Here is a 22,681-nt window from a genome sequence, read left to right on the forward strand (position 1 = left end):
AAATTCACCAGCAAGACTTCCATAATGTACTGATGTCATTCCCCTATTTCCCAATCATATGTGAGCTAGTAGGTGTTACTGAAGCACATTGACGGTGGCAGAACACTTATCGGTCGGTAGTGTCAGATTTTGATGTCGTTGCATAGTAACACTCTCATCACCCCTGACGTAGCCCAACTCTTTGTTCTCATAACTTCTTTGGCTTAATTATTACATATGGTGAACCAGAGGAGTCACTCTCCCACTTGAGGAGGAAGATCTTAAGTCTCTTGGGAACTTTATGAGGCTGCAATTCTAATAACCAAACCCTGCTCCTTTGTGGATCTGTCCAGATCATGGTGGGTAACACGAAATTTACCCTAGAAGACACTAAGTTAGAATAGCACATTAATTAAATTGGTTCCAAGGCCATGCTATTGAACACTGAATGTTAATTTCCTATTCCATTTGCCACCCCAAACTATGCCCAGCAGCAGTGCCCCGAGTAGCTATATATTCTCTGACAAGTTCTTCAGAAATTCTGCAATGAGATCAAATGACAGGATTAACATGTTTCAGTCACAAAATTTAAATGACATAGAGATACTCTGAATTTGAATGGTAACTCTTGCCCATTATTGATTTTTTTCATGAAGAAATTAAATTCAAAGTGTAAAATTCCCCAATAATTAGAAATAAAAATTTAAAGTCTACATGGAAGTAAATTCCAAAATCAAATAATCTTACCTTTGTAAGTTGAAACCCAGTAAAAGTTTTTAACTCAAGTTAAAATTCAAAGAAATGAAGGGTCTGTCTAATTTTTATTCTTCCCAGTGTCAGCCAGATGGCTTGTGGATGCCTGGTTTGAGCTGGAATTTCTCCAGGAGCTACTGTCTGGGCTCCCGCTGTGGGTGCCCTCCCTCAGGACCTCAGAATTTGAGCTGGGTCTATACCAGCTTTACCATGTGCCCTGCTTCCAGCTGAACCAAAAGATAATCACACATCAGCCCCACACCCAGCACCTTCAGAACAGGAGCCAGTCCTCAGTTTCTAATGTGGCCATTCCTAGCAAAACGATGCTAGGACCCGATGTTTGGCACGATCCAGACCCGTGGGCCTCTCGACAGAGACCTTAGCAGAGACCAAGGGAAGGGAGGCGAGGAAGAGAAAGCATTGTGTCAGTCTTTTCAAGATGCTAGTTGATTTATGCTGTTGAGCAGGACCTATGACCTGTGACATAACTCACTGGGAAGCAATCTCTCATCAAAGCATTATTATAGTATTATGTACTTATAATATCTTGAGGGAAAAATTGACCAGTGCACACTGTCTCTGCTCTCTTAAGAGGCTGAATAGTGTTGCTTAAGTGCTCTGAGTTTGGAGCCAGAGTTCAAATTCCCATTATGCCACTTATTGTCTGACCTTGGACAGGTTATTTTGTTTCTCTGAGAGTCAGTTTTCTGCTCTGTAAACTAGAGATTACTTATCTTAATAGGTGGTTGTAAGGATTAATTGAATTATATGTGAAATGCTTAAAACAAGTGCCTGACACTTGGTAAGCATTATATAACATTGTGATTCTTGCTGCTAATATTACTTTTTATTATTCTCAAAGAGGGCCCTGAGAGGTTGCATTTTTGCAACTTTGGAAATTTGCATTGGTGGCAGACCCAGTCATAAAGATTTGTTTGAGGTATTGGTTTTTCCCCTTTGTAAAGTATTCTCAACAACTTCATGTCCTTTTCCCCCTGAGTTCCATGGTTTTGGCCCCCCTGCTGACTGAGGGTGGGCCCTTTCTTGGGGAACAGCATTCACCTTGTCTTGGGAGCACTGTTTTCAATCCTGGGTCACAGTGGCTGCTGTACAACTGCCTGTGGTTGTAGAATTATTGAAGCTTAAGAAACAAACATACTTCATGGGCTCAGCTTTCCCCCCATCTCCATATGGGCTTCAATTGGAGAATAGCTTTTGGTGAATTTCTGAATTTAACGAGCTGTTCATGTTACTGAGACTCATTTTCTTAGGTGTCCAGTGAGGACCAATATTGCTGCCGTTTCCCCCTGAAGACACGGTTGAGTTCATCTTTCTGTCCTTGTTTTCTGCAGTATTTAGGATTTGCCTCTACTGTGCTCTCTTCCCTTTAGAAAAGTTTCCTTCATGAACAGGCTTGTGCTGCATTGTTTGCTGCAGTGGAGTTCTTTTTTTTCTTTTAGTTTCCCTTAGCTTTCTGTTCCACACTTGTGTTTTCTAACATATTCTTGTAGATATTTTTCTCGCAGTGTCTCTCATAGTGAGAGATATAAAGTCAATAAGTTCTGACTTTGTCAATAGCATCCTTTGTTCAAACCAGTCTTATCCATTTTCACCTCCCTGAGTTAAATAATTGTGCCCAGGATGTATTTTCCCACCATCTAACATCTAATTTAGGTCTGGACTCTTTGATCTGTTACTGTTCTGCTTGGATCCCTGTAATATAATTCATCTTGCCAATGCCTCTTAAAAAATCTTAGGCCCATAGATTTCTGGAGTTCACTAAAGACTTATTATTTAGTATTTTATGCCAATCTTCCTAGTAGCCCTTCTCCAATTAGTCCAGATTTTATGTGTACTCTGTATAATTGTCTCATCCTCAAAACTGATTTTTCCATTTCTCTTACTTAGTTTATCTGTAGCATAACCACCTCTTTACAGTGTTTGGGATTCTGGCTTCTCTGGGGGATTGTTCTGAATTTGTTCTCAAAGATCTTTTTTTTTAATTCCTGTTAGTTTTCACTGGGCCCCAGTTACTGTTTCCTGATTTTGTAAGAATTAAAATATTTTTTCTTTTTGTATTAACCTCTTTAAGAGTCATTCGATTCGGATGTGTCTCCTGCACCCTCAAACCTGGCCTTCAGGGTCTCAGTCTATATTTCTCATGCCTGTCATGTGTGTAGGCTAAGATCAGACATCGTCTTTATTCCAAGGCAGTCTCTTTCCCCCTCCAGCTAAGTAAGCCTTCCTTTTATTTGTTTCCCTGCATATATTGCTGTATTCTCATCATAAGATTGAAGCATATTTTTACTTTCAAACTTTTTAAAATTGTGGTTGACGTACAGTGTTATGTGAGTTTTAGGTGCTCAACAGTTAGTCAACATTTATGTACCTAACGAGGCGATCATTGCAATAACTCTGGTAACCACCATCATCATACCAAGTGCTCACAGTACTACTGAGTGTTTTCCCTATGCTGTACACTATCCCATACTGGACACCACAATCCAGTGGAGTATGAATTGTAACTGGAAGTTTGTACCTCTTATTGCCCTTCACCATTTTCACCCACATCTCTTCTGACAACCAGCAATTTGTTCTCGATATCTATGTGTCTGTAAAATTGAAGTTATTTTAAAAACACTTTACTTTCTTCTTGATTCTTTTAGCAAATCTTATTCCTAGACTTGTAATACTTTGATCAGGTTGTTTCTTTACCTTAACTGAAGAAAGGAGAGTGCTCTTCTTATAATAAATACAGCACCTTTTAGTGTCCTATGAAGCTGAAGTTTGGGTTTCTGAAATTTAGAACCGTGAGCAACATTTACATGACAAATAAATTCAGAGCCAGCTTGGGTTGGTTGAGGTTACTTTAAAAGCTTGTGGACAGGCTGTATGAATCTAAGGTTAGCTCACCCACAAGTCCTTTCTGGCCTAGAATGCAGTTTTCGATAACATAATGAAGACTAGGATTTCAGGCGGGGGAATCAGTGCTGCCTATCTGGCCTGGTATCGACAGTGTAAAGAGAGAACCTCACTGCAGTGCATGCAGAACTCAGCTGCCATTTAGGAGGTCTGTCCAGAGAAAGTCCAACCATTGTTAATATGATGAGAACAGTTTGCACGACATCAGTGTAACCCGGCAGTCAAGGAGAGCGGACTGGAATGCGCAAGCAGAAACAATGACGACTTCACTGTACTAGTCAGTGAGGGCAGTAGACACCACTGAGGGAGCATGTGTACTGTGTGGCCACTGCATTCCAAATGACTGAGTGAGTAGAGCGATGACGAATCTGCATTGAATTTTGCATTAAGGTTGGACATTCCTTCGCAGAAACTATTTGGATAATTCAGACGACTTTCAGGGATGATGCAATGAGTGCAGTGCAAATAAAAGTCTGGCACAAATGCTTCAAAGATGGTTGAGAGTCTGTTGAAAGTGATCCACATTCTGGGAGGCCTGCAGCAAGCAGAACACCTGAGAGTGTTGAACGTGTACGGGCTGCAATCAAGAAAGCTTGGCGACTGACATGAGAGAACTAGAAGCTGATCTGGGGATTCCAAAAACTGCTGTGTCTGAGATTTTGACGTAGGGTCTTGGCATGAAATATGTCATGGCAAATTTGTTCCACAGCTTCTGCTACCAGAGCGGAAGGAACATCGTGCTATAGTTGCTAATGACTTGATTCAAGCCACTACCAATGAACCAGATTTCCTCAACAAGGTCATAACTTTGAAAGAGACTGGGGCATCATTGTCCTATGTACAGTGTTTTTATATCTTCTTCAATAAATGTCTCTATTTTTCATATTACACGTCTGGATGCTTTCTGGACAGACATTGTACTTTCAGGTCTTAGCCTGAAGATTTGGCTATAAAATGCAAAAAAGCAAACATTGTTCAACCTTCCAAAATGATCTAATCTTAATCTCATACTTACCTTCAGTCACAGGTGAAGTTCACTGAATGGTTTAAGAGTAAGTTGTAGCAGCCTTCACAGAAAGGCAAGCATGCCCAGCTAGGGGTGCTAGGGCTTTTACAGTCCTCCTCAGTATACTAAAACTATCGTCCACTCCTGCCTGGCTGGCACTTTCTGAAGGCCAAGGCTATTGGAAAACAATCCCAGCTGCATTTAGTTGCTATGACCCATCACACTTAAAATTTTATATAGCCCTTGCCTATTATAAAATTTCTGGCTAACCTCCCTATTTTCCATGGACAAGCCCTTCAGTAAACATACAACTAGAAAACTGTAAATTTATCTAGTTGGCCCAATATAAGCACTTGATGGTGCTTGATACCACCAAGGTTAAAAAGCAAACAAACAGAAAGCTCACAAAGTCCTTGCATATTAAAGCACCATCAAAGCGTGAAGCCACCTAGTCAAGGCCCCTCCGTAATTCTCAGTCTTTTTGTATTATTTGCTCTCCAGAATTGTTTATATATTGCTTATGGAAATGTAAAATGGTTCAGCCACTTTGGAAAACAATTTGGTGGTTCTTCCAAAAGATAAACATAGATGAACATAGACAGAGATAAACACATGGCCCTATAATTCCACTCCTAGGTATATACCCCAAAAGAATTGAAAGCAGATAATCAAGCAAGCACATGTACATACATATTTATAGCAGCATTATAGATAATAGCAAACAGCTAGAAACCAAATGTCTGTGCGAGGAAGACTGTAGGTACTCATGTGGTATATACATGCAATGGGATATTATTCAGCCATGAAAAGGAGTGAAGTACTGATAATGCTTTAATGAACCTTGAAAACGAACCTTGAAAACATTATGCTAAGTGGAGGAAGCCAGAAATAAAGGGTGATGTATGATTTCATTTCTGTGAAATATCTAAGATAGATTCATACAGACACAATGTAGACTGGTGTTTGCCTGGACCTGGGTGGAAAGGGGAATGGGGAGAAGTTGCTTAATGTGTAAGGGATTATACTTTGGAATGATGGTATTCTTTTTGGAGCTGGATAGAGGTGGTGGTTATTCATTTTGAATGCCATTGGATTTTTCACTTTAAAATGGTTGGTTTTGTGTTATATGAACTTCACTTCAATAATATTTTTTTAAAAAAGGAAGTGCAGTAGAACCAATTTACCCCAGTTATTCCAGCCAAGGTAATTCTAGATCAGCCGATAGCCAGCTGATTCTAAAACATGTGAGCAGACTCTGCCAAGTCCAGCAGAACCACCCGGTTCATTTACAAACTCGTGAACTAAATAAGTGCCTATTGTTTTATGCCGCTGAGTTTTGAGGTTGTTTGCTATGCAGCATTATTGTGGCAACAGATATCAAATATACTTAGCTATTTATAGTAATGAATATTATTACATTATATTATTCTCTAGTCAGACAGCCAAATTCTATTCCTACATCTTAATCTTTTATGTTGATAAAGTGTAATCTTCCTGATATATGTTGTATTTTATTATTATTATTATTATTATTTTTTTATTTTTATTGCTTAAAAGCTTACACATCGAGACAGTCCTACACACTCTGTGTCCTGACATTCAGGCACCTCTGTTATGTGGCCTTGCCCCACCCACGTCCTGCGGGTTCCCACCGTGCACCCTCTGTGTTAGCTGGATCAGCCCCTTCAGTGTCTCAGACAGTGCTCGGCTCACGCAGTGTCCAGCTGCCTTACCTCCGCACGTGCTATTTTATGCCCACTCCATGATTATTCTTCTCTGTCTGGTCAAGTGCAGCAACCTGCATCAGTCAGGACATATATTATGTTATGGTAACAAACGGCACTAAAACTTTCAGTGGCTCATAAAAAGGTCTTTTTACCCATTTTACACATCACTGTGTGTTGACCATACCTGCTGTAGTTTAGGTCGAAGTGAGTCACTTATCATCTCCTTATTGTAAGGGATGAATAATCCTACCACAGGGACGGCCATTGCAAGTCACATACATGGCTAAGCCTGACATGAATAAGGGGGGAAGTATTGTATAATTTTCCTTCAGGGAAAGGCAGCAAGTATTTTGAATAATAATGGAATATTCTACACTACCTGCTATCCAAATTCTGTGTTTGTTATCAATTGCTCTGCAACAAATTACCCCAAAACTTAGTCACTTAAGGCAACAAATGTATTATTTCATAATTTTGTGGACCAGGCATACAGGCTGAACTTGGCTGGAACCTCTGCTTCGGACTCTGTCACGGAGCTTCAAACCAGTGCCAGCATGTGAATTTGAAATATTATTCAAAACCCACGTTATTTTTTGTGACTGATACTTCCTTTTCACAACTTTTTTGATACCACATCTTTACCACATGTGATACATTTGTTCATATAGTAGCTCTGTTTTGTTTTAAGACTTATCTCTTTAACTAAAAGGAGATTTTATTTTCATTCTTAAAAAAAAAACCGCTCCAGAAATCGAATATCTACTATGGGAGTGGGCATATAGTGGACACTCGAAAGATAGATGTTCAAACAATTGTTAAGCATGATTTTTGTCAAGTGTGTGAAATACAGTGATGAAAAATATTTTTTAATGAATACATGAATTAAAACTCAAAAAGTTATTTCTTGAATTAAATGTGCAGTGAATTACCCACTATTAATTACTTTTTGTTGGTATTCTCCCTGACTTGCTGATGTCACTTACGGATTCTCCAACCACTTGGAGGAAGCAATATTTTACCATATTCCATAAAACTTTAAAAGCTTAAAAATTCTCCTTTGTTAGATGCATAGGGTGGTGTAGAAACAAATGTTAGAGACTTTTCTTTTTGGTATCTACTTCAGAATAGTGTTGTAAATTGATTTATTTTGGACCTCAGCATCAGAAGAAGGTCACCCCAACAAGTGTTCCTCCAGGCATTGCTTGTTTCATTTCTGACAGCTCTAATTTCTTTTTATTTTAGAGTACCTTATAGCTATCTGAAATCTGTTCTTTTAAATATTTACCATTTGTCTCTACTTTGCCTTCAGGAGTTATAGAATACAAATTAATTCTGAGTCTCTGGCTGTTTCAAATATTTGAACATGTATGATTTAAGTCTTTTTCAGGTTAAATATGTCTAGTCTCTCCAGCTGCTTCCCTGGACCCTCATCAAGCTGTTCCCTCTTTTCTGTTCTGTGTAGTTCCTGTGGTATTCCTTTTTGTGGGGCCTCACATTGTCCATAATTTTCCAAGTCGATCAATGACCACTAAAGCAGCCCACCTCCTCTTTCTTTTTTCAGGTCATTATATAATCTACAATTGCATTATTATTTCTATTAGACACTTGATATCATTGACCTATATTGATCTTAAAGTCAACCAAAGTTTCCCAGTTCTTGCTCATAATTTGCTTTTAAGTCACTACGTCTTCCTTATCCTGTACTTACACTGCTGATTTTTAGATATGATCATAGAACTTTATACATCAGTTCCTGCTAAATTTCTAATCATAAGGTTTTTATGTAGCCGTTTAGCCTGCCAAGATCTTTCAGATACTTAATCTGTCATCCAGAGATTAACAGTATCTAAATAAATACAGTAGATATTATAACATGGCATACAAGTTAGGGATGCTGCCCTTCTCTGGGAAACATTGTACTTGGATTCCTTTTGATGTTAAGTGGAAAATTCAGAACACTGAGAAAGAACTTAATCAAAATGCTTCCCTCTCCTTTTATGCCCTAAAAATGCCTAGTACTATTTCTGCATTTCTAGTACTGCTCCTGCTCTGCTAAATGTGGGATTCTGTAATGGTCCAGATAGGTTGGGCCCTGGAAGTAGCATTACTTTCTTAGCTAAGGGTGGGCAACTCAGAAGTGGGTATAGCCTAGGACCCGCAGTTTGGCCCCATCAGGGACAGCTCTCTCTGTGTGTGTGTATTCATTCAGACTCCTTTTATTGCTTTCTTCAGGGCAGCACACTGTCGTAACTCTCTTTTGCCTCGTTTTGGTTATTAAGTGACATGTTTCTCTGTCATTTCTAAATTGAAATATTTAAAAGCAAGCAATCATAGATTGTATGGGACTTAACCAGGAGGTTTGCAGACCCTCGATGTTCTCCTGCCTTGTTGCAGAACACCCATTTATTTGGGAAGAGGCATACAGATTTAGTGGTACCTTGCTTGAGGACAATAGATCTTAGCCGCATTCTATTGGGACCTGCTTCCCACTGGAAGAATTAATAGTTATATGCTGGTATTGGAGATCTCAAGACCCATGTAGGGAATTTTCCCAAGAGTCTCCCTCCATGCTCATTAAATATGCCTTTAATATGCAAATTACCCCATGTTGGGTCCCAGTGATTACTATTTATTTTTCTAAGACTTCACAAACCATTCATTTTATAATCTGTTCTAGAACTTTTCAGGGAATTATACCGAACTTATGGATAAATATCTTCTTTAAGTTTATCTGCCTCCCTTCAATTCTTGGATTCCTTTCCCATATACCTTTATTCCTCAGATTTTATGAAATGTAACATCTTATGTGTCTTGCTGAAGGATGTCAGTGTTCGTGGTTATTAATCAGCCCTTAAATCTCTCTAGGAAGAATTGGTATCTACAAAGGCAGCCAGTTAAGAGCACTTTTGTGTAGGAAACATTGCTGTTCAGAAGTCTTCAGACCCTCCCTGTGAGTGAGCTCCCTGTGCCCTTGCCTTGGTTTCAGGCTTCCTTGGACATGGACCTCAGTGTCTCTCAGTGCTTTCCAGGCATCAGAGTTGAGGTACCCTTGTTGCTTGGACAGAAACAGAAAATGTTAAGTAATCACTGATTGATATTTCTCCTCTTTGGTCTATAGAGAATATTAAGACGTTTCTTAAGGCTTGATTTTAAAAAAGATTTTTTTTCTTTTTAGTGGCAGTTAGAGACTCCATTATAATTGAATAACTGTCATCTTTTATTAAATATGTGATTACAGATTTGTGTGATATGAGCATTCACAAAACAATCTAATCTTCTCATAGACTCTTTAATGTATTGTAAAGTCCCTTTTGAAAAAGTCTTTGAAACATATACTTGTATATTCATAAATATATGATCATCTCTTCTAGGTTTTCTTGGGCTGAACTTTCTTCAGGATTTATGTTTTGTTCTGTTTTTTAAGCGAAGTCCTTGCTCTTTTCCTCTTCCCCTGGAGTTTGTCTTTCTAGCTTCCACTTTTTATATCTTGTTTCCTAGTCTTTGAACTCTAATACCAAATATTTTACTCTGATTTTAATGACTTCTCTATGGTCCTAGAAGTTCATTATAAAAAACATTAAAATAAGCATAATTGCTAATGAAAACAAATAACCTAATTGTTACTACCTGTTCAAAAACATTTTTTTTACAAAGCTCTCCTTGTAAAATAACATGATTTAGCAGAGATTGGTTTTCTTCCTCCTACCAGTTTTTAGAAGAAAGATGAAATCATAGACAAAAATGTATAAAATGCTAATTCAAGAAGATTCTACTTTTGTGAAACAAACATGGAGAAATAAATGTCAAGGAGGAACCCTTTATCGGAATTGCTGAAATTATTAAGACTTTTTAGTTTATTAAATTTAATATATAAATTTTTATGACATATATATTTTATATCCTAAATAAAATGTTTAAATATAAGTAATTGTTTACTGAATATTTGCATCCAAGGAGGCCAAAACAGCTTTACCCACATTATCTGACTCTCAGGCCTCTCTGAATTAGGTGTGTGTGTGTCAGGTGTTATCATGATTCCTGCTTTTGAGATGAAAAAAAAAAAAGAAAAGAAGAAAGAGAGAGAGAGAGAGAGAGAGAGAGAGAGAGAGAGAGAGAGAGAGAAAGAAAGAAAGAAAGAAAGAAAGAAAGAAAGAAAGAAAAGGAAGGAAGGAAGGAAGGAATCTAGCCACAGGTTTTAGATTTGTATTAATTGTGACTTTATAATATAGCAGTAGAATTTTGAGACATTTTACAACTAGCTTGCTTTTGACTGTAACTTACATATGTAAGTGCTAGTCTATTTGCTTTTGTTCTTGTTTTACAATGGTTTTTTTATTACATCATTTCCTACTGGGCCAAAAGTTAATTTGTTCCTCAGTTAATACAATTTGGGTTAAGATTTTCTGAATAGTAATACAAATAAAAAATAATAATGTAAAAGTGTGTCATTTATTATAGCAAGCAACTATATAATGACATTCCTAAAGGCCTTTACTTATAATTTTTGTTAGTTATAGTTGTTAAGTTTCATACAGTATACTTTCCAAAACTAACTAAGATAATACTCTAAATGTTAATTAGCTTTAAAGTCCAAAATCAAGTCATATATATTCAATTATTATGTATTGGTGTAGACCATAGATACAAAAATAGATTAGATATAGCTAATTCTCAACATTCCTTTAAGCAACCTTAAGTATGTACATGTACCAATTGAATTAAGTTAGTTTACATTATTACTACATATCAAATGTTTTAAATGCCCCCAAAATTGAGTTCACAGAATACTTGTACTTTCAAAGACGCACACACTATTATTCTTGTTGAAGGGAAACGCAAGACTTAGACAATAGAATCCTAGCTCATTTCTACTTGTATAAATCAAATTATTTAAATCAATGAATTGTGTATGCTGACCTGTTCCACCAGTGTGCTACTGGGGGGATGGAAAAAGATGTGCATGGTGGTGGAAGTAGAAAGAGGCATAAAGCATATTGGAAAACTACCAAATGTCCCCTGCAAATGGGCCCTATTCAGAATCAGTAAGCGTATGATGAGTGAAGTGGTTTTGAATATCGCCTTTAGATTCCATGCTGTTACAAGGCCAGCCCTGAACATGGCAACTCTTATTTCCACACACAGTACCTCTTCACTCTCAATTTAACCCCAAAATCTGATGAACCCATTACTCCATACTTGATTTCATGGAACAAGGAGTAGATATAGTTACAAATGATCAATCACAAGCCGTGAACCAAAGCAGCAAGGCATTAACAATTCACACCATTTCGGTCCACTTGCTCAAGCAGAAGATGTGCCAGCATATTTAATGCACAGCTACTTCGTTCAGTTTAAGAAAAGACATGACTCAGGCTGCTTTTCAAAACAGAGAATCCCTAAGATTTCATACTTCCTAAGCCCTAGTGTCAGTGTTCACCCACACGTCGGCAATTAAAATAACCAGGTGTCCTGTAAAGGTCACACTGTATAAATTATATTTTACTCAAGGAAAAACAATGTGACCTATGAAGTTCTTCTCCCCGATGCATCCCTGTTCTCTTTGATCCTACGATACAAATCAGTGTCTCTTAAAGAAGTATTATAGCGCATAGACCCCACAGGCAATATCCCGTCAGTTTAATAGGATCACTGCAAAACTAAAGCAGCTGTGAAAGATCGCTCTTAAGTCTAGCAGTCGTGTGCTTGTCATTTTGTTCAGTGGAGGCAAAATCCAAATTTGGGTAGGCACTGGTATTTAAGAAAACGACTGCTAAATCTTTTCTCGTAAGTACCTTAGAGACAATAAGAGTTGACATATAGCATGTAAACAAAAGTACACAGCAGCTGTTAGTTCAGTTTTGTTTGAATGAAAATATACTGATCTAAATCAAGCAATATTCGAGACAGTACGCTCTCCATCTTTCAATCTTCCCAGAAGACCGTGCGTTTGAGTGGTGCCTGTTGGCTGCTCTGGGACCTGGAGTTTTCCAACTGTTACCCAGAGCTGGGTAAGGAGCATTAACACACACACACACCTTGACACTAGCTCAAGGTCCCTCTAGGGACACTTTCTGGATGGGAAGCACTCAAATCTGAGCATCTTTGAGAAACTCACTGTGTTTTATTCAAAAAAAGACTTTTTGGATAAACTTCCTTTAAAAAATAAATTCCAGTCCAGTTGGTGGGAAATTTCCAAATGACATCCTGTGGCTAACAGTAGCGGTGTGTTTTGGAGATTGAGACCTTGAACTTCCCATCGAAGAGCACACAGAAGTTTCTTTATAGATAACTGTGCTCTGGGCAGTGCTGGTTCATCGCCCCCCCCCCCCCCCCCCCCGCAACCCCGCAGTCCCATGTATCTGACCGAAATGTGAAATGACAATATTACATAAATTATGATCTGGGTATTTAATTGACATAAATTTTAATTTATAATTGGAAGCAGGTTATTAAAACTTTTAATGATATCCAATGATTTTTGAAACTACATTAATAAAAATCATCTTCTTAGCTTTCCATAACAGATTCAAATGTAGTATGAAAGTGTCTCTTTTAGAGTCAGATGTTGGAGAGACGGGTATATTCCCTAGGCGTAGAACTTGACAGGTCATTCCAGTCTACATCTATTTGGTAAGTTCCATTAGCTTTGTGATTTCCCTTTAGAGGGCGTTTTGGTTCCTTGTCAAAAATCTTTGCTCTGTTCCATTATAAATCCAAATAAATTCAAGCTTCTTATCAATGATGAAATGGTTTTAATATAAGGTCCGCTTGGAGGCTGAAGAGTTTATTTTCTTATGAATAGCATTTGAACTCATTGTGTTTGGAGTTCTTAGAGGGAATTACCTTTATTATTTAAAATAGCTATTTTGACCTTAATCTAACAGTAATTCTGTTATTGGAGTTTCATTGTATGTCTTTTCCCATAGTAGCATGATTTATGATGGGGTAGGACAAAGCACACGAGGGTTTCCCAAGGACTTTTTACATGCCCGCCGCTGGCCGTCTTCTGTGTAGTTAATGTTTGATTACCAAATCATTTTGTTTTCCTCTTATGTTTTCCCTCCTACTCTTCAAAATAATTTCATATGGAAGATTAGCACAAAACAATCATACATACCATACATGTGCTTCAAAATTCTGGTATATTTACATTTACTTGTCAAATTTTGGTCAGATTTTCATTAGGTCATACGAAGTTTCAAATTCGAAGTGATTGCGTGTAGCTGGATTCATGGTCCTAAAACTTACCTAAAAGACACAGTGTATCTAGACTCTATTTATTCATCCAATAATCATTCACTGGGCCTTGCTTTTACCAAACTGAAAAATGTCATCATCTAACTAGTGAAGTTACTTTGTTTGGTCGTATGATTTAGTTACCCAGCATCCTCAGTCTTAACTCCAAATCCATTAGAACTATTGGGTTAATTTCAGATTTCCCCACTGCCATAACAAGCATGAACAAAATGGATAAAAAGTGATAATCCATGTAACTTCAGACCTTTCCATTGGTGGAAATGATCTTAATGGAGTGATTCCATTTGGTCTGTGCATGTTGATACATTTAAGGATGATTAATTTCTAAACCATTTAATAAAAATGTTGAGGACTTGCTTAAAGAAAATACTGAAATTAGAGAAAAACAAAGTTTATGTAACTAGGAGAAAATAGGTAGGATACCTCTAAGAAAGGCCTCAAACATAGACCATGCACACAAATATGAAAGGAACACAGGGTAACAGGGGCCAGCTAACGGAGACGCTCACGGTGTGGAAGGACACGCAGATAATGTCCTGGAGTTCCTTCTCCGGGAAAGACATGTAGATAGATATGGATATAGATAGAGTTATATCTACATCTATCTCTATCTCTATCTCTATCTGTATATCTGGGTGTAGATATAAAGTGGGTTTTGCTAACTCACAGACACATCTTGCTTTACACTTTTTCCAAGGTTGAACAGTATCTATTATCCTTTCTAAATCATTGTCCTTTTTTCATGTAAATCTTTAGGCAATAGTTTTCTTTAACAGAATGAAATTTTGCTTTAGAAACAGAGAAAAGGAGGACTGTACATGAAAGAGAGAAAACCATTGGTTAAGAACACTTTTGAGTCTTCTTTGGTATAGAATATTATAAATATCCACTAAAGTGCTTAAAAAATAAGTAATTCATACCTTAAAATCTGTAATTGGGATTGGAAAGTTGAGTGAATTTTTCAAATCAATTTTTCTATTATACTTTATAAGTATCATGTTAGGCCAATGCTGCTTTTTTTTATGGAGCGTTCTTTGGTTAATAAATTTTATTTTTTCAATTTTTTCAGTATATTAAGATAATTTATACTTCCTTTCTAAGTACTTAGGCATATCATTTTCTTATGTTTTCTGTACCTTCCTAGTTAGTGGAAACATTGTTCTTGGAGTGTGCTTTGTCTTTCTTTTCAAGAAGATCATCAAAGTTACTAGTTTGCAGCTTCCAAAAAGAAAGAGCCTTCTAATCCCTAGTTCAGAGGCTAACCTTTATTAGCACTCTTGTGGTTATAATGAGGACCCTGCTTCCAGCAGGGAGATTCTGGAATACTGAACAGATTATTCAACAAGTTCAGAGCAGATTCTGAAGTCCCTTATAAAACCTGCTTGTGAATACTGCTTTCTTCGCTTTGCTGTTTCTGGTTTCCATAGTATTCCTAATGACATAAATCATGTGGAGCATGGGAGCTGTTCTCCATCCAATATCAATTCTGACACAGCTTGCATTTTGATATAATTTGTGGGGCTTTTTTCCCCTAAAGCTGTATTTTTTTTCTTAAATCTTATGGAAGGCACAAACTCTGAAAAAAAGTAGTTTTGTGTTAGAAGATCTATGAAATTTTCCTTTGGAACCCCTTGAACTGACAAAGAATTTCAGTTATTTTGTGACAAGCATAGATGGATAAGCCTGTAAGTCTAGAGAATCTGATAAAATTTTCTCAGGTTTAAATTTAAGATTAAATCTAGGATGTAAATTATTCAAGTTTATTATCTATTTCTTAATTTTTTAACTTAATTTCAACTTAACAACTATTTGTGTATGCCTTTCCATGTTCAAAACTTTGCTAGATTCAATGAGTGTGTGCCAATTAAAAGTATACAAATTAAAATCTAATAATATATGAATGTTGTAGCAGTTAACTGAAAGCACTGGTAATTCTGCAGCTAGGTTTCCTTAGAAAAATTATAATCAAGATTGATTTATATTATATATTTTTGAAAGATTAAAGTTATCACTCTGAACATAAGTTTCTCTTTTGCTTTTTTATCTCTTTTATAATATATGTGATCTTATATTTTAAAAAATTTGAGGCATTTGTTATACAATTTACAGGGAAAAGCAGTTACTCTAAGAGTGTAAGAGTGGTTTTAATATGTGAATTTTAGGAATTTAGTTTTAGATTGGGTGAGTGGATTACATGCTCATATCTGAAGATGACTAAATAGTCACTGGGCCATAATTTCCTTTCAACTTTATAGTAGTTTTAGAAAATCTTAAACTGTTTCCAGTATTCTCCTTAGTGTTGAATATATTAGAAAGAATTTAAATTGTGCTTTGGTAGAGAGTTGCAGAACTTAGTGCCATAAAATGCAGAACTATTTTACTAAGAACAAAAATCAGCAGAATACCAGTAGCAAAGGCCATTTGCATAACTCAGTTGCTCAGCAGCTCTGCTGAACCTAATTGTAATTCAATTTCCAGATTGCCACGCTAGGCCTCTCTGCATAAAATATGCAACATATAACATAACCAATGGCATGGACCTGTCTTCTTTGCTGATGATCTATTTAATTTCTTTTTTAGTAAAAATATGGATCGGAATAATGTAGTCAGGCCATATATTTAGTTGTATTACATGTTTACATTGTGTCACATGTATACACTTCAGTAAAGACCACGTTAAAAAAAATAACATCCTTTCATTTTTCTGGGTTCCCAAGTATGCCTAATTTTTTTTATTTCTTTATTTCTGGTTTTCCTAGGGAAATTAAATCTCAAAAAAAAGTTAGCTAGCTGCCATGTAATTTGACTACTTTACACTAGAAAGACTTCATAAGCTAATCGTGTGAAAAAGTGTATAAACATGTCTGTCAAGTACATATGGATGTTGCAATACAGGCCCACAAGTAAATATCTTCTGCTTACAGAGTGCATGCTGGAATACATTCCTACATCATTGACTAGCTTATAACCCACAGACTTAAAACAAAAGCTATGATAAAACGCTTGCTTTTAAGATTCTTTCGTTTACTTTTAAACAGCCTTACCACTCTGCTTTGTGGGTTATTTAAGCAATAGCAATGAAGAGTTGAGTAGGATGGCTTATAAAGGTGTGTATTATATTTTATGAATAATTTCCAGATGTGATGTGTTAGGCATAAAGACTCCTCTATGGGAAGCTGTACACAGAAACAACAAGGATCTTACAATTTTATCAGGACAATGCAAGTAGATTTCAGCAAGGTTGGTTCCAACTCATCTGTGATAAATGAGAAGATAAGGCAATCAGTGCACACCATGACACTCCGTGAAGCTAGTTAGGCACACTTCAGAACTATTCAGGTGTGCTCACAAAGCTTATGAGTCTTGCACGGGGGTGTCTCAATATAAATACACCCTTCATGGTGGCCACTAGTAATGCAGGAATTGCCTCTCTAAGGCGTAACCTAGGTCAGATACAAATAATAGATGTTAAGAGTTATCTCTGGTACTGGGGCTGAGCTCCACGCAGTGTATTTCCATTGGGTCAAAAGAATTTATTTTCCCTTTTTTCTTGCATAGTTCCTCCGCTTGAAAAATATCTGCAAAATTCCGTCACACCTTTGCGGGGACCAGTTTGGGTCTCTAAGGGAGAAGGTTTCAGCCCCTCAGGAGCTAAGATGTACATCCAAGGAGTTCTTTTGGCCTTGTACCAACGTTTAAAGTCTGCAAAAAAATATTATAAACAGGTGAGTCATCCCTCTTTGAAAACTGTTTTATTATGTGTTTTTAAATGTACTTGATTGTATAGAAGCCGTGATTGGCATCGTGTCATAAAAGAACTGTGACATGTATTTTGTGAGCTCAGTGCTCGTTAGGGAGCCAAAATGCTTCTTCTGTAATCTCAAAGCCAACAATAATGGGGCTAATTGTATCTGTCTTTTGGTATGGGATGTCATATGTCTCCTCTGTTCTTGTTACATACTGTGCAAAGCAAAGGCAACTTCTTATGTGGAAATTCTATAGACAGTTACTTTAAATAAGAAAGTGAATAGCTCCTAAGTCATTTGAAGGTTTATGTTCAGCGTTTTCTCCCCCCAGTATGAAATCAGAATTGCTGTTGTAGAAGTTGGGCTAAAAGATAACTCATAGTATTCTGGGAAATGAAATTACAAATTAACTTCATGTCAAGAGTAACTTAGCTCATTCATGCTTATTTCATTTGTATGCTTCCAAATCTGAAAGTATAGAAATAGAATTCATATATTTGAATTAGGTTAAAGTAAATTTTGTCCTTTAATTTCTAAGTATTTATTTGATAATTGTGTGTATGTAAAGACTCTGATATTTTTATGACTACTTTCAGGGACTCTGACTTATTTTAATGTAGAATTCATGTGGCAAAGCAGAATGATTGATACTATTTAAGAACTAAAAATGGAGTTTCCATATTTTTAGAATCCTCTTTGAATTTAGTCTTAAGAATACATTTTACCATGTTAAATAAGAGCTAAGCTTTACATTTCTATCTGGGAGGTTTCAGTGTAGAACTGGACTCATTATCTCAGGCCATAGGCTGTTGAAAAATGAATATTTTGAAAGCATCGTGTTATTATTCTTTGTGTGCAAGGGGAGGGGTGATGGGAATGGGATTCAGTCTGAGTGTTCACACAGCACCTCCTGCTGTCTGATTTGGAAAAGAACAACTTGTATCCACCAGGAAATTGTTGACGGTTTGAAGTAAGGTGTCCAGATCTAGCAAGAAACAGCATATCCCATGAGAAACTTTAATTCTCAAAATGCAATTGGTTTGCCTACTTAATAAATTTCAGTGAATCCATAAATGAGATTAATAATTATCATAAAGAAGACTATTTAAAATAATAAATATAAAAAAGAATCCAATCTTATTTTATTTAATTAATTAGTTAATTTTATTTTTTTGAGCCCATGTCAAAGTTTTGTTTCAGACCTTGTCTGGGAAGTGCTTTATTTTATTTTATATACTTTGTTAAGCTGATATATCTAAAAACTAGCGTGAAACATATTTTATTGTATTATATTTAAAATTTATAATATTAAAATATTATTTAACCTTCATGATTAAATGATATCATAAAATGGATTGTGACCAATGTAATTACAATCACTTATTTGATATTAAATGGTTTGATTCCACTAATTAGTCAGTTTAAAACTATTTAATGTTAGAGAAAACGTAAGGTCATTCTCCAATGCAAGAAAAGCACTGTTTACATAAAATCTAAAAAAAAACTTTAACATTTTCTAAATTTTATTAAAAGTGAGAGTGTTAGAGATAAAAGCAGCTCAGAAAGTAGTTAGCACATGTTTTTTTTCTTCCATTGTCCTAAACATTTAAAATTTAAATAAACAGTTGTATGAGACTGAAAAGTGTTCTGTATGTTGAGAAAGGAAAATGCTTTAAGAATTACTCTTTTGAATATAAAGATCTCTTTATGACTCAAAATTGATGAAAACTATATTTTATTATAATAAACATTACATGTAAATATGAACAAAATTAATATTTTTAACATCTCTGAAATTGTATCATCAACATTATGCTAAATTTAGAAATATATAAGAACATCAGTTCTTTGCCATTCCTAAAGAAACCTTTTTCCTTTTGCTAAATTGTTACATTTAAAGCTTTGTACCCAGTAGTTTCAATGTTACTTGTTTAAGTTATATTTTTAAATATAAAAGTGGAGAAAAAGAAATAGGTATTTGTATAGTGTGCATTTCATGAAAATTTCTATTTCTTTCAGATACTCTCAATTACATGTATTCTTGAGTCTCTTTTCTTTTGTATTATTATGTTATGACTGACTTGAAAATTTGGGCGATGTTTAGAAAAGCCACTGTAGTGGTACCGTTATCAGGCCATCGGTGGCTAAGTGTTAAGCCAGGCAGTGGCTTTATTTGTCAGTAGGACTTCTTAGCAAATATTTCTCAGCATTAATGAACTTTATTTGAACTGCATTTACTTCATTTGACCTTAGGGACAGCCTTTCCTATTTAGCTTTCTAAAAGATTGTGTTAAGGAATCATTAATAGGCAAAATGGAGATGGATGATGGTTCCTATTTCCTTCATGACTCTAAGCTTACAAACGCTAGGATTATATGAACTCTTAATGTCATTTCCATTCATTCCACTTCTCAGGTCACGTATAAAAACAATAATATTGTTTCGCTGGGGTTCTGTCAAAAGATTGTAGACTTTGAATTGCTGTTTTGGAATGTCCACAGGAAATTTGTTGAGTAAACTGTGATGATACAGCTTCAAAAGAAAAGTCAGAACTACTGGTTTTCTATTTATGAATTTATTCATTTTTAAATTTTAACTTTAATTTGGCTATTATAGCATGCAACTGAATTACGCTAAGCCTACTACATTAGTGTGGTTTTAAATATATACTGATTCGTGTATATAAAATGCGGTATTTTTAGTACAGCATAAAGTCACTTACTCTTAAATTTTCACATTTATTTTCTTAAAAGTGGAAACATCTTAGAAATTGCTCAGAGCTAAGCAGAATCTATTTAATTGGTAATTTTTGAAGTAGCATAAATGAGTTCCTATAAAATGCAGTTAACACTTTCAGAGACAGGCCGTTCCATCTCATTAGCATTCTGGTTCCGTAGCGGTGCTGTTGGTGGGGGTGTTGAAGTAGGAATGCCATTGTGTCGAGTTCCAGTGTTTGGGGACAAACACTGCTGTGGAAGGAACGTGTGAAAAGGCCACAGTCCTGTCAGTGAATGAGGAAGGCTGTGCTTTCTGTGTGCTTCAAGCAGGGAAGCTGTCATTCATAGGCCTAACACAGCTAAACAGAGGCCAAAACACAAGCCTGCACTACCTTTTAAAATGATATTAGTGATTTTTAAACATGATCTTCTTTATTTATGATCCTACATAGAGCTTTTAGTTGCTGTCAGTAAACAAAATATATGTCAGTCTGTTCAGAAACACTGTAGAGATGCATGGAAGTCCATGGAACGGTGCCAGGCGGCTATATAAATAATGATTCGGGATGGCTGATCTTTTGAACAAACAAGATTTTAGGGAAACATTCATTTCTGGAAATGTCTTCCCAATTATGATACGGCTTTGATTGTTTTCCCCAACCAACAGAATTCTTGGAGACTTTTTATGTATTGAAGGCATTGCACTCTTTTAAAATACCGGTTTTTAGAAGAGCTCATAAACATATAGTTTTAATCATTTAAAGTGTTTACAAGATAGCCTAACAGCTGTTATAATTGTATAGTGATTTCTGAAATTCAGAGAGAAACAAAGAATATCTAACTAGAGGATCTTAACAACCACCATCTTAATTATGAAAAAAAATCATAGTCCCTTTGGTAGGAAGACATAAGCAAACTTGAGGAAGTTTTAATCCTACTTCTAATGTTCAGCTCTTTGGAAAGAGATGATCAACTTTGACATTAAATTTTATCTTGATGGATTAGTTAAAAAATCTCAAACATTTCTTACAACCTTGGGGCATTTTCAAAACTTTGGCATTATGTAGAAAAAAATGTCAGTTTCCATTTATATCTGAAGCTTCAGTTTTATTTTTATAATTTTAATTTGGAAATACATAACTGAGCTATTTCTAATAGATCATTGGTTATGAAGTTTGTTAATTTCTGTCTAAGTGATTTAAATTATTATGGTATTTGATTATTAATTTAAGTCAGGTACTTTTGTGAATACTATTATATGCTATTTCTAAATTCTCCATATTTTGTGTTTTGAGTTTAAAGACCTCAGATACTAAATCTATTTCAAAATTAGTTTTCACTTTTTAAACTGCAAATGTACTATAACTTTATAATTAGAGAACTTCAGCATATATTGATTTTTCAGTTTAAAACTGATATTTACTTTATTATTACATGAAACTAACCTCTATCAAAGCCCTTAGTTTTTGTTAAAAAAAATAATTTAGTGTTGGTTCACTTTGCATATACTTTCAGTAAATTTGATACTTAGATATCAACTCAATAATAAAATATAATTCTATTGAGAATAGAATTATTATTCAGAATATACTTGAATTACATTTAGTGCTAACAGAATTTGTTTATTGCAAAATGTATTTTTAAAGGAATCTTACTATTTTAATTTTCTATAAGAAAGTATTGAAAGTTTGCCTTTTCAGATTGTCTTTTTAGTTTGTCTTGTGTCTTAGATCAATCAAAATCATTTATTGGTCTTTATTTACATGATTGAAATAATAATTATTCTATTTTATTTTTATATATACTCTTTTTAAATGCCAGATACTTTTTTCTAGATTTATTGAGAAATAATTTACATAGAATAGTGTGTATGTTCAAGGATACAATGTAATGATTTGATACACATATGTTGCAAAATGATCGCCAGAGTAGGGTTAGTTAACAAACACCTCCATCACCTCACAGAATTACTTTTTTTGTGGCGAGAACCTTCGAGATGCACTCTTTCAGCAACTTTCAAGTAGACAGTACAGTATTATTAACTATAGTCACTTGCTCTGCATTAGATTCCCATCTACATGTACATTAAAAATTGGGCTGTTTTCTTGGTTTACCCTTTTTGGGGCAATACCAAAAAATATTTCAATTTTGAACTCCTTGATGTCCTCTGACACCTAGGAACAAAACTATAATATATAAATATGACTTCTTATTAAAAATATTAAAGTAGTATTCAAATGTTTCAAAATGAAATCTACTTTTGTAGGTTCTGATAGGTAATTTTTGTAGAATGTTAGGTTGCTTGTAGATTTGAGTGATAGTTGCATTTTCCCCCCTGAAACCAAGCTGCATTCTAGTTACTTGAAGTATTTTAAGAACCTTAAACTTGTGTCTTTTTCTAAGTGTCATGCTTTGAGCAGGCCTAACATCAGTTAAATGAAGTGAAAATTGCATTCTTGTCTTGATAGAGATGAAAATGGATTTCTGGTCATGAAATAGATGTAGTTGTCACTTTTTAAAAAAGGTGTCAGCAGTTTGCTTCAGCGAGTAAGGTGCCAATTCAGTATGGCAGTA

General features: G+C 35.5%; 1 protein-coding gene across 1 annotated transcript in view; it reads left to right on the forward strand.

The window, feature by feature from the left end:
• The window catches only part of DCDC1 (doublecortin domain containing 1), a 367,520-nt gene that overhangs the window by 71,713 nt on the left and 273,126 nt on the right, over positions 1–22,681 (forward strand). Inside the window, exon 7 of the mRNA XM_045194050.2 lies at positions 17,203–17,369. Within this exon, the coding sequence (XP_045049985.2) occupies positions 17,203–17,369 (167 nt within the window). The remainder of the gene's footprint in view (positions 1–17,202; positions 17,370–22,681) is intronic.

The sequence above is a fragment of the Desmodus rotundus genome, chromosome 5 (genome assembly GCF_022682495.2).
Source record: "Desmodus rotundus isolate HL8 chromosome 5, HLdesRot8A.1, whole genome shotgun sequence".
Classification (NCBI taxonomy): domain Eukaryota; kingdom Metazoa; phylum Chordata; class Mammalia; order Chiroptera; family Phyllostomidae; genus Desmodus; species Desmodus rotundus.